General features: G+C 43.9%; 1 protein-coding gene across 1 annotated transcript; it reads right to left on the bottom strand.

Moving 5' to 3' along the window:
• Nucleotides 1-4,988: 4,988 nt before the first annotated feature.
• On the bottom strand, nt 4,989-11,656 carry ASIP (agouti signaling protein). The gene is made up of 3 exons (XM_047746978.1): nt 11,518-11,656; nt 9,757-9,818; nt 4,989-5,475 (listed from the first exon to the last, which is right to left on the bottom strand). Exons 1-3 carry the CDS (start codon nt 11,654-11,656, stop codon nt 5,311-5,313), a joined length of 366 nt encoding a protein of 121 aa, XP_047602934.1. The 3' UTR covers nt 4,989-5,310.
• Between the last annotated feature and the right edge of the window lie 1,099 nt (nt 11,657-12,755).

The following is a 12,755-nucleotide window of genomic DNA, read 5'->3' as shown; positions in this document are numbered from 1 at the left end:
TCTTTCTAAAGATATAATGCCGCATTCAGTTTCTCACAGATTCAAAGAATCTCTCAGGATGGAATTTCAGGCAACAGTTGGGACATTTTAGGTGGCAGGGCCTCTGACAAACCAGGACAAAGGCTACTGCCAACTCACCAAGCCTTGGCTCATTGCCTGGTTACTGGGCTGACAGAGCTGGGGTGGGGAGTGAAGAAGTATTCCTGAACTCCTGCTTCTCACTTGGGAACACATACTCTGGACAATCAGAGTTAAAAATGCCTGGAACCAATGGTCAGTGTTCATTTTGCCTTGAAGTGGAAGAAATTCCTTCTGGTCCCCAGAACGTCTGTAAAACTCTAGAATAAAGGGAGGAGTGGCCACAAGTGGTACCTTTGTTTAGGAGTCTCCTAAAACTCTGGGATCCTCAGGCCAGAGACTTCTAGCTGCAGGGACACATGTCACAACAAGCCACCCCAATTTCTATCTGCAGATCCCCCAGGACAAAAGCCCAGTGAGACCATGTATGGAATTTTAGCCTTTCTTGTTTTTTGGGGGGGAGTCAGGGGAGCTTCTTAAAAGGGGAGAAACGGTCAAAGACTGGAAGTTCCTTAATATTTACTTTCTGTCTACCTGGTGTTCATGCCCTCGTTTTGGAGGCAATGTAGAGAGCAAGATAGAGTCACTCATGTCAGTCAGGGGACTGAGTCAAGCAATGATGCAAGCAGCTAAGGGCATTGCAGCTATAAATCTAGTCTCCTTAAGTCTTTTCACACCTATAGGGTATAAGACACAACTCAATTTCTCCAACACCATTCTTACCTATGACACATCTTTCTGCAAATTACTTAATGTGATTGGCACATACAATGCTACCTTAATACCAAAATCTAAAGCCAACCTATAAGACACAACAAAGGAAGAGAGCATACCGATATGTCCATTATCACAATTAGGTTCAACACATTTTTAGTATCCTTTAGTTAATAAAACCTCAATTATACAAGGAAAATCGCCGATGTGGTGGGAAGCATTGGAAATTGATTGTAATGCAAATTTAGTGACGTGTACTGATCCAGGTATCAGATACACAAGGCATGGAAATACAGGGCCAGTACAGCACCATATCTATGGGAATATAACCAGAACCGATTCATCTATACCAATTTACATAGCTAAAAGAGTCAGCTTTGACAAATGTGGTGTACCACCCAATAGTTAAAGCCCAGGTATTACTGAGAGAGGATGTTGGAATACTACACGTTGTCTGAGAAATTTCCACTGGAAGCCACAATGGACACATGGCATTACCAACACAACACCAAAATTCAAGCCAAATGTTTGAACCTAATTACTTAACCCTCTGAGGACTGTATACAAACCTATGCCACAGAAACTGGAAATAACCTTCCAAAAGGAACAACTCAATTTGTTCTATATACAATCCAAATGTAAAATTTATGCCACAGAGGCTAGGAACAACCACTCATGAACAGCCCAACCAACCACCCATCGACAGGATTAGACTTAGAAAGCCTACAGTCCTGGGTAGAGGTAGGCATTACTTCCAATTTAATTATCTCTGGAATTCAGAAAGCAGACATCCAGACTCTTAAGCAGGAACTATCTGCATTTAAAAAACATGTGAACCCCTACTAAATCCAGTAGGACGTTTAGGTTCCAACATCTCAGCATTCAGAGAACCACATTCCATTGTCTCAACCATGTATGATTATCATGCCTACCAACTGGAATTTAACTATAACACTGACCATAAAGTTCAGGTCCTCCAGCAAAATTTACTTAACTTTAGACATTTTTACATAAGAGAACAGCTAAAAAATAATTACTTCAGAATCAATAACCACCTGGAGAGAGCATGGAATGATATCAGAAGCATTATTGTAACAAGAAAAAGTATTCTAACTGGATGGAGTCTCTCTTAAAATTAGACATGTCCAGATCAGGTTGTGACAATACAGGACAATGTAAACTTTCATTATTAAGACTTTTAGGGGGTCAAAGCTTATTAACATATGATACAGATGATGTGCCACAACAAATACCTTATCGTACAGCGCTTCTGACAACACATACGCACTCACAGATTAATGGATATTTGCTATGTAAAGAGATGGTATTTCAGTGGTCTAATAACATGGATTATACCTGCCATAAACTAGAAATCAATGCTAATCTTTTTCCTTTAACAAGAACATCCATTGAAAATTTACTTTTGGACATGGGACACCTTAACTGGATAACTTGTGCTAATAACTTCTTAGAGGTCATGTTTGTTTGTTTGTTTGTTTTCTGAGATTTCTTTATTTCAGAGAGAGAGAGAGCGAGCCTGTGAGCAGGGGTAGGGGCAGAAGGAGAGGAAGAGAGGGAATCCTCAAGCAGACACCCCTCCTGAGTGTGGAGGTTGATGGGGCTCTATCCCAGGACCCTGAGATCATGACCTGAGCTGCCCAACTGACTGAGCCACCCAGGTGCCCCTCAGAGGTCATGCTCTTTAATCATAGTAGAGTGAATGATACTATCATAACCATAGATTATGAGTGTGTTAAAATATTGTATGTTATTAGTGAACATTTAGTAATGTTACCAAATGGGTACCTTTATCTCAGAATATTCATATAAAATGTTTTCAACATCTTATATTAAAGTAACAGAAGTACTTTGGGTGAAAATTAACAAAATTGATAAACCCTTTGATGAAAACTTAGAAGAGCTCAAATCAGCCCATAAAACCTTGACCAAGAAGCCAACCCACTTTGAGCATGCTACACAAGCCTTTCAAGCAGCCTCAGGAGTCATTAACACCAACTTAGCTGCACTGAACAAAAATATACAAAACTTATATAATAAATATTCCTTTCTAGAGTTGTTAACAAAAATCCTTTAAACACATGGTTTGTTCTGGCTCATGGTCTGATGATAACCCTTTAAAATACATAAAGGAAAGTAAATAAATAAACAAAATAAAATACGTAAAGGAATTCTCTTTCTACACGTGTCTTGGAATCCATCAGGGAAATCCTTCTCTCGCTTTTAGCTATTATTTTTGTTACATATCTTATTAAACATGCTATTAAAATGTAATGCAGGGGCGCCTGGGTGGCTCAGTGGTTAAGCCGCTGCCTTTGGCTCAGGTCATGATCTCAGGGTCCTGGGATCGAGCCCCGCATCGGGCTCTCTGCTCTGCGGGGAGCCTGCTTCCTCCCCTCTCTCTGCCTGCCTCTCTGCCTGCTTGTGATCTCTCTCTCTCTGTCAAATAAATAAATAAAATCTTTAAAAAAAAAATGTAATGCAGCCTCAAGCTTAAGTAGGAAACATTACAAAAAGACTGATTAACCATGCCCTCACCATTCTTTTCTAGATGTGCCAAGACCCTATGTTGAAGATTCTGTACATATTTTTGTACTTTGATCTGCCTATAGTTGGCAATGTGATTCTTATTTCATTTATTTGACTGCTTTGTTGATCTGTTAACTTACCTTAATAAAGGTAGATTTAGTTTTTCTTCTTCTTGACTTGATTCTGACTAGATGTGACTTTGAGTTGGAGTTTTAAAATTTAATCCTTACTTAATTTTGCTTTATTTGATTCAGTTGAATGTATCTAACTTGTTTGGATTCGATGTGATCTTTGATTTATGTCAATCGACATTTCATATGATTTGAGATTTATTTGATTTTGTTTGATTCTCACTGAAAATACAATTGAATGATTTGGATTTACCTTCTTCCACATTAGCGAACTAGTACTGCTGACCTAGTTTAAGACATATTTGATTCCTGTATGACCCTTACAGATTTGTCATGAGGAATCGCGCGGGAGAATGTAGACAGCAAGATGGAGTCACTCATGACAAGCAGGGGCCTGTGTCAAGCAGTGATGCAAGCAGCTAAGGGCATTGCAGCCAAGACCAGGTATCACTGAGACCAGCACCAGCTTTTGACACACTCCAAAGTGATAACCAACAGAAACAGGGGAGGCCTGTAAAGGCTCAAGACTGATTAAATCCCTCTTAAAAAGAGGATATTTGCAGCAAATTGTGAAGACTCCTCAGACACTGACCTCGCTCTGTCTGATCATTTCAAAGCCAGCTGCTGCTGAAGGCTGCCTGGTTGATGTCTGAAAAGAACAGAGCTCCTTCTTATTGTTATGCTTGAACATAAGAAGCAGCAAGAGCCAAGAGCTAACCCAGACCCGAGTGAGGCCTTATCTCAACTTCTCGCTCACAGAGTTTCACCTTCGGTTTGTTAACGTCCTGTCCTCCGTTCTGTACTGTTTGTTATGTGACTTGTGCTTTGCTTTGTGTGACCCTTAAGAAGACAAGTTAAACACGTGGTGAAATGTTACCGCGTTTAAAGTATTGAACCTGCTGGGGCGCCTGGGTGGCTCAGTGGGTTAAGCCGCTGCCTTCGGCTCAGGTCATGATCTCAGGGTCCTAGGATCGAGTCCCGCATCGGGCTCTCGGCTCAGCAGGGAGCCTGCTTCCGTCTCTCTCTCTCTCTCTCTCTCTGCCTGCCTCTCCGTCTACTTGTGATCTCTCTCTGTCAAATAAATAAATAAAATCTTAAAAAAAAAAAAAGTATTGAACCTGCTTTATAATTGTTCATCGTGCTCTATGACTGAAAAAGCTGACCTTGTGGAAGGACACAGCCCATATGTGAGTCTTCATAGAGAACTCCTGACAGGCAACTTCGCGTGTTCTTCTCAGGTTTAAAGGTCGGGATAACGTCTGTCTCCAGCAGTGAAGCGGACAAGCGATTAAGAAGGGGGCAGCGCGGGGCGCCTGGGTGGCTCAGTGGGTTAAGCCGCTACCTTCGGCTCAGGTCATGATCTCAGGGTCCTGGGATCGAGTCCCGCATCGGGCTCTCTGCTCAGCAGGGAGCCTGCTTCCCTCTCTCTCTCTCTCTCTCTGCCTGCCTCTCTGTCTACTTGTGATCTCTCTGTCAAATAAATAAATAAAATCTTTAAAAAAAAAAAAAAAAAAGAAGGGGGCAGCGCTAGGGCCGGGGAAATCGGGTTTCCCATGCCCAGGAGACAGAGCATGGGCAGTCCACGGGTCTTCCGCTGTGAAGGAGCCAGGAGTAAGGGAAAGGGATCTTTGGGGTCCTTTAAGGAAACAGCCACACACTTTGGAGCAGCCTACAACTTTGGAGCAGCCTACATATATTTGGGGTTTAGCCGGGCCCAAGCCAGGTCTTCTTGAAGCCCCGCCTCCTGGAAGCTCCGCCCCAACCTAAGTAATTCAACCTAAGTAACTGTACGCGCACCCGGTCCTAGGAAGGCACAGCTATTGGAGGCGGCTGGGCGCGCTCAGCAGACGGGGCGGAGCACGCGGCAGGAGCAGCTGCTGTGGAAGAAGCGGCACTGGCAGGAGGCGCAGGCGGGCGCCGGCGACTTGCAGCTCGCTCGAGTAGCCACGCAGTGGGTGGGTGGCGGGGGCCGGGGCCGAGCCACGGTCTTCGTGGAAGAGTTTCTCTGCGGGAAAAAGCCGGGACTGCCCAAGCCGGCCACGCCCACCCCACCGGCCTCAAGTCGGCCTGGGAACTCCTTCGGGCAGCGGAGGTCCCAGACCAGACATCCCCACCTGCTGCCCCACGATCCCTTGGACTTCATGCCCACCGGGGACCCCACAGGCACCAGCCTCCCCCAGTCATCCACCCCCTGCCTCCAAACCCATTAACATTTACTTACCTGGCTGGGCTTGGCCCACTTTTTTCCCTAGGGAATCCCACTCTGTTCTAGAGTTTTCACCACCTCTATTTTACCCCTTCCAGTGTATCCCCAATCTCTTCTCAGTCCTGCCTTCACAGTAAATCGGATCCACCCACTTCTTCACCGCTTTGCTGCCCTAGGCCAGGCCACTATCCTCCCATTTACAGCCTAACCTGTGTTGCGCCAAACCCGGCTCTCCGAAGATGTATGTATGTATGTATGATGGCAACCACTCCGGCTTAAAGCTCCCAGTGGGTTATCTTTGAACTTAGAATAAACCATAAACTTCACTTTGGCTCTTGAGGCCCTCAGGTTTGGGCCCGCCCACCTCTCTGAGCTGAGCCGTTGTTACCCCGCTGCCTGCATTCCACGCATCAAACACAGAAAATGAGCAGCCATTAGCCATATGAAGCTTCTGAGTACTTGAAATGCGTCTAGTGCAAATGAAGTGTAAGGACCTATTTAGCCGAGCGCTTCCATCAGTTACAGGATAACTTTGTTGTCTAAAACTTAAACTGTCCCTGCGCCCCTTCCCTCAGGGGACTTACTTAAAAACAAGTCTTGGAAACCAGCCCCAGGTAACAAAGCCCAGATACAAGGGTGGGTCAGGCCAGGTGGAGACATCCGATCAGTGGAGGGATGCATACTGTCTCCCTAGCTACCAAGGAGTATGCGTCCCGCCCTTTGGGAGCCTTTTGGGAGCCAGTTCTAACCAAGGTGACAAGCTAGGTCAAATGTCTACTCTAGGGTAACTTGTAATTCAATTGGTCACTTAGGTGTGACCTAATATGACTGTGGAGTTTCCTCTGTGTGTTACAATCTCATTGGCCACCTGTGTGGCCAGGCCAAACCACACGGCCTTTGCCCTTAAAAGCTAGTCTGTGAAACAGAGAAAGGTCACCCTCTCTTGTAAGTGGCTGAACGTTCGGTCTGATTCTTTTTTTTTTTTTTTTTTTTTTTTAATTTATTTATTTGAGAGACAGAGAGAGAGCATGAGAGGGGAGGTCAGAGGGAGAAGCAGACTCCCCATGGAGCTGGGAGCCCGATGTGGGACTCGATCCCAGGACTCCGGGATCATGACCTGAGCCAAAGGCAGTTGCTTAACCAACTGAGCCACCCAGGCGCCCCTGTTCGGTCTGATGCTTGATGCTTGGCGCGGAATAAAGCTTTGCTTGACCTTCGCTTTATATCAGTCTCGCTCCTTTAATCATGGACCCATTATTGAGGGACATATCAGAAGAACTGAATCTTCAAATTTTATTTAATTTTAATTCACTTTTTTTTAAAGGTTTTATTTGTCAGAGCGAGAGAGTGAGCACAAGCAGGGGGAAGGGCAAGCAGAGAAAGAAGCAGGCTTCCTTCTGAGTAAAGGAACCCAATATGGGACTGGAACCCAGGACCCTGGGATCCCCACCTGAGTGGAAGACAGGCCCTTAACGGACTGAGCCACCCAGGTGTCCCTTAATTTACATTTTAAAATAGAAGCAGTGTAACATTTTTTCTTTAAATAATTCTTTTCTTGTTGTTGTTAGGACTACAACTGACTAACTATTAAAATTTAGCATTGGAATTGAGATGTACTGTGAGTGTAAAGGGGCACCACCAGGTTTCAGACTTAGCACACACACACACACACACACACACACAGAGTAATGTAAAATATCTCACTTTTCATATTGGTTACATATCAAAATGATAATATTTTGGATATATTGGGTTAAATAAAATATTACTGAAATTAATTACACGTACTTCTTTTTACTTTTTTTAAAATGTGGCTACTAGGAAATTTTAATTTATATATGTGGCCCACATTGTATTTTTTTTTTCTTTCTTTTTTTAAGATTTTGGGGAGCAGCAGAGGGAGAGAAGCAGGCTCCCTGCTGAGCTGGAAGCCCAGTGTGGGTCCTGGGGTCATGACCTGAGCCCAAGGCAGATGGTTAACCAGCTGAGCCACTCAGGCCCCCTTCACATAGTATTTCCATGGGGAGTCGCTGCTTGAGATTACTGAATTTTTCAGTAAGTGCTGCTTCCTCGGGGAGGTCTTCTGAGATGACTCTTCCCTTCATTTTCATCACCATGCTTTAATTTCTTTACAGGGTTTATCATTATCTGAATTTATTTTGCCTATTTATTGGCTTACTTGCTGTTTGTCTGTCTTCCCCACAAGAATGTAAACTCCTTGACAGGGGGCTATATCTCTTGTTCCCTTGGATAGTCCCCATACCTAGCATGCAAATACATTTGTCAACTGTGTTTTCTTACATGTCAATCACATGATCAGCTTGTTCACAGAAGGTCTAGAAAGGAGCAGGGGCTTTCTCAAGATCACACAGTACCAGGTCTAAGACAGGAATAATGTGTGCATTTCAATAATGCCTTAATCTAGTATTTCCCACAGTGTGGGAACCTGTGCCGCGGTAGTATGATTTTAGGTGGTATACGCCTATTAAGTGACATTAGATCACATAGTGAGAAAGGACCCTCTTTGCAATCTCTTTCAACTTGAAAGTCTCCAGTTGGTGCCAATTTATCATTAATGCTTTCCCAACTCTCTCTTTCTTCCTCCCTTCCTTCCTTCCTGCCTTCCTTCTTTTATATTTTATTAATTTATTTAACAGAGAGCGAGAGAGCACAAGCAGGGGGAGTGGCAGAGGGAGAGGGAGAAGCAGGCTCCCCACTGAGCAGGGAGCCAGCCCTAGTATCTGGGGCTGGATCCAGGACCAGGATCAGGACCTGAGCAAAAGACAGATGCTTAAGCTTAACTGACTGAGCCACCCAGGCTCCCTTTCCCAACAGTTTCTAATCTGACTTTTAACACAAAGTAAGATCCCAGATTTAGAGCATTTGACAAGCAGCCCCATCCAGCTAAAATCCACTAACAATGTTTCATTTTCTTTATAATTATTTTTATGGTTACCTCCTATTTATGGCAAGTGATATTGATTTCCTATCATAGTTATATATATATATATATTTTAAAGATTTTATTTATTTATTTGACAGACAGAGATCACAAGCAGGCAGAGAGGCAGGCAGAGAGAGAGGAGGAAGCAGGCTCCCTGCTGAGCAGAGAGCCCGATGCGGGGCTCGATCCCAGGACTCCGAGATCATGACCTGAGCCGAAGGCAGCGGCTTAACCCACTGAGCCACCCAGGCGCCCCATAGTTATATATTTTTAAGTTTTAATTTAATTTTTAAAATATTTGTTTAATTGAGAGTGAGAGAGAGCACAAGTGGCAGGGGGAGAGGGAGAAGAAGAAACAGATTCCCCACTGAGCAGAGATCCCACCCTGGGACTCCATCCCAGGACTTTGGAATCATGACTGGAGGTGAAGGCAGACACGTAACTGACAGAACCACCCACGTGCCCCTTGAGTTTTAATTTTAAACAAATATATTAAGTAAATAAGTGAAACTCGGTTATGGCAAAAATTGTCGGGGGTGCTTGGCTGGCTCAGTCAGTGGAGCATGTGACTCTTGATCTCAGGGTTTTGAGTTCAGGCCCCACGCTGGGTGTAGAGATCACTTACAAATAAAAGCTTTCAGAAAAAAAAAATTGTGGGAAGTCGTTCTGAAATACCTAAACTTTAGGAAACAGTGCATTCATTCAAAAGAACGAGAGATGATGACCATTTCAGTCAAAGGGCTAGCTCATATAAGAAGATGCTTTTTAAGGACACCTGGGTGACTCAGTTGGTTAGGCGACTGCCTTCAGCTCAGGTCATGATCCCAGGGTGCTGGGATGGAGCCCCGCATTGGGCTCCTCCTGCTTGTGCTCGCTCTCTTTCTGGCCAATAAATAAATAAAGCTTTTTTAAAAGAAGATGCTTTTTAGCATGTAAGCTATTTCACTTAGTGAAACTTAGCTCTCTGGGCTTCTGTGGGGGGTCTGATTCAGAGCTTGAGGCCAGGAAGCCTTTAGATAGCTTTCAGCTTCTTTTGTTCATGTAAGGCTGGAAAATCTTTCATTTAGTTCCTAGCTAGAATTCCCTTTTAAGTCCAGTCCCACCCCCAACCCCACAATGAAAACTCCTGGTCCTACCTTGGAAGATTTCTTCTTTTCCGCCTCTTTTCTACTGATTCTTTTGGATTTCTTGTTCAGTGCTTCAAAGAGAGACAGAAGGAGCAAAGCCAGATGTTTCTGGAGGTCACGAACTGCAATAAATTGGGAGGAGCCAGAGGGGGCTCCAGGAAGTCTCAGGGTTGGGGAGAAGAGGGGTTGGTTGGATGAATCATAACTTGGGACTTAGGCCAACAGGTTCTTGATAGCCTGGCTGCTGACCTGGAGTGACCTCTGAGGGAAGGCAAAAAGGAAATCCAAAAAGGCCTGAAAAAATGGGTTCAGTGTCATGTACACGGATGGACCTGTGTTTCTTGTATTCCTCTTTTTCATTTCTCAGAGTTATGGAGCCAGGCACACCTGATTTGAATCCTGACTCTGCCATTTAACAGCTCTGTTTCCTTAAGCAACCTACTTAATCTTCTTAAGATCCAGTTTTCTCATCTGTAAATAGGGTATGGTAATATCTGCCTTGCAGGATTGTTTTGAGGATAAAAAAATTATGTTTATAAAATGAGAAGCCTGGCACGTCAAAGGTGATCAAAGGTGATACTTCCCTGATACATCGAGAATATTCTCTTTTCCTAGTGAGACGTAAGGCAGTGAGGGACATTAGTTTAGAACTTGTGTTCTAGAATTAAACACCTGGGTTTGAATTCTGGCTCTGCCAATTAAGAACTGCGTGATCTTATATCAGTCATTTAACCTTAAGCCTCAATTTCCTCAACTGTGAAGTAGGAATGAAAATAGCACTCACTTTACAGTGCCTAGCACACAAGGAGTATATCTGTTACTATCGTTTTTTTGTTCTTTTTTTTTTTTTAGATTTTATTTATTTATTTGACAGACAGAGATCACAAGTAGGCAGAGAGGCAGGCAGAGAGAGAGGCGGAAGCAGGCTGTCTGCTGAGCAGAGAGCCCGATGCGGGGCTCGATCCCAGGACCCTGAGATCATGACCTGAGCTGAAGGCAGAAGCTTAACCCACTGAGCCACCCAGGCGCCCCTGTTACTATCATTTTTATCAGGTGAAGTTGAACCAGAAAATGCTCCATGCCAGGCTGTAATGCCCCTGGTATTTTCCCTGAGCAGTTATTTTCGGTTCTCAACCCTGAAAGGACTAGTTCATCCCACACTCGGTTATATTCTGCAGCATTTTCTAACATTTTTATTGTTGATTTTTAAGATTTAACATTTAACATTTTAACATTTAATATTTTTACAGTTCTGTGATTCAATAAGTTTCAGAAATGCTAAGTTGAACCAAGTTCACGAAGTTGAACCAAGTTCACGAAGTGTCTTGACTTCAGGGTTTCTCAGAGCCTTTAACATGCAAAAATTGTTTATGAAATTGGTGGTATACAGGGCTTTTTAAAGCCATAGGAGTCAAGGAATATTTTATTCCTTGAAGATTGCTTTTTTTTTTTTTTAAAGATTTTATTTATTTATTTGACAGAGAGAAATCACAAGTAGGCAGAGAGGCAGGCAGAGAGAGAGGAGGAAGCAAGCTCCCTGCTGAGCAGAAAGCCCGATGTGGGGCTCGAACCCAGGACCTGGGATCATGACCTGAGCCGAAGGCAGCGGCTTAACCCACTGAGCCACCCAGGCGCCCCAGATTGCTTTGAAGAATAAACAAAAAGGAGCTCTGACTTATGTCAGTGAACCCTGGGGAGCATGTTTGACATCCTGTAGCCCCTTCTCATGTGCCAGAGTCCAGAGACTAGGCACCACGACAAGCTACTTACCTACAATGGAGACAGAAGGGAAATCCAATATTTTCACGGAGGAATTGTCCCTTAGGCTCCTGTCATCCCTGGGCTTTTCTTCAGGTGCCAGGTGGCTGTTGGGAGTGAGGAAGCACAGGGAGACCAGAGGATGTGTCATCCTCTTGCTTTCATTGTGTTTCTTTGGGCTGGTGCTCTGACCAATTTCCTAAGTGTCCCGGTAGAGCTGGAGGACCACCAAGGCTTAGGACAGGAAAGGGGGGCTGATGAAGGATGAAGAGAGAAAAGGAGAGATGGGGAGAGGAGAGGAAGAGAGACAAGGCAAGAAGGGAGATTGAAGCCAAGAGAAAAGGAATACATTGCAGTTTTCTCTGTCATCCAGAGCATGGGGTGATGGTTTTTATTTTTTATTTTTTTTTAAGTCAGTGGCCCCAGGTGACCCTAGACCTGGGCAGAATTTTTGAATGGTCCCCAGTAGTGCCTCACTGTGGCCAAGGTTTTACTAAGGTGCAGAGGATAAAGCTCATAAGACTCTCTGAGAAATATGCAGTGATAAATGGCATCTTCAGGCAAGTGTACGTTGTTGCATTTGCTGTATTCCCATGTCCAGAGGGAATGAAATGGTATGGTTTGTATGAGAAGGATGGACCTGTTGACATAGCCTAACTGTATTTAGTGACTTATTACTAGCTGGATTTTGATGAAGCAGACAGATCTCAGAGTGGATTTATTCCCATGAATCCTTTGTTTGGCTTAATCAGGGCTCAAATCTTCAGTAGCATCTTCACTTTCTCTGAGTGTGGGATCCCCACTCCTCCCCTGCTCTGTGGGCTGCTCTCTCTGGCCTGGGGAAAAACTGAGGCTGCTTTTCCAAAAATCTCTCTGCCCTGCCATAAAGCACGGTGGGTAAGAAGAGAATAAAAACAATCTGCTTATGCTGGTCCTGCCCACTCCCGGGTTCCCCTTACAGAAGCCTGGCAATTCCTAGCTTACTCCTCCCAGCCTAACAAACTACAATTAATAAAATAATGATTTCTTAGAACCTAAGTAATTTAGTGGAACTATATGACTAAACTGAGTCTGAGAAGGGTGAAATCTCAGTGGAATTAATCTTATTTGTATGTTGGGAGAGGGCAAAGAATGAATATTCCTTGCACCAATTCTGGGGAAGGATATGTATATTCTAAATGTAAGATAGGCCTATAATGTCTAGTTGTGTTATCATCCTCAGGATCAGATTTTTTTTTTTTTTTTTAGAA

Source organism: Lutra lutra, chromosome 9 (assembly GCF_902655055.1).
Source record: "Lutra lutra chromosome 9, mLutLut1.2, whole genome shotgun sequence".
NCBI lineage: Eukaryota > Metazoa > Chordata > Mammalia > Carnivora > Mustelidae > Lutra > Lutra lutra.
This window is presented reverse-complemented; position numbering and strand designations above follow the sequence as displayed.

What these genes read in the sequence shown, in the direction of transcription:
- ASIP (XM_047746978.1), bottom strand. Translation starts at nt 11,656, where the DNA reads ATGACACATCCTCTGGTCTCCCTGTGCTTCCTCACTCCCAACAGCCAC. An exon ending in CCCTTCTGTCTCCATTGTAG is followed by an intron (nt 9,819 to 11,517) that starts GTAAGTAGCTTG and finishes CTCTCTTTGAAG; the next exon opens with CACTGAACAAGAAATCCAAA. An exon ending in AAAAGAAGAAATCTTCCAAG is followed by an intron (nt 5,476 to 9,756) that starts GTAGGACCAGGA and finishes TTTTTCCCGCAG; the next exon opens with AGAAACTCTTCCACGAAGAC.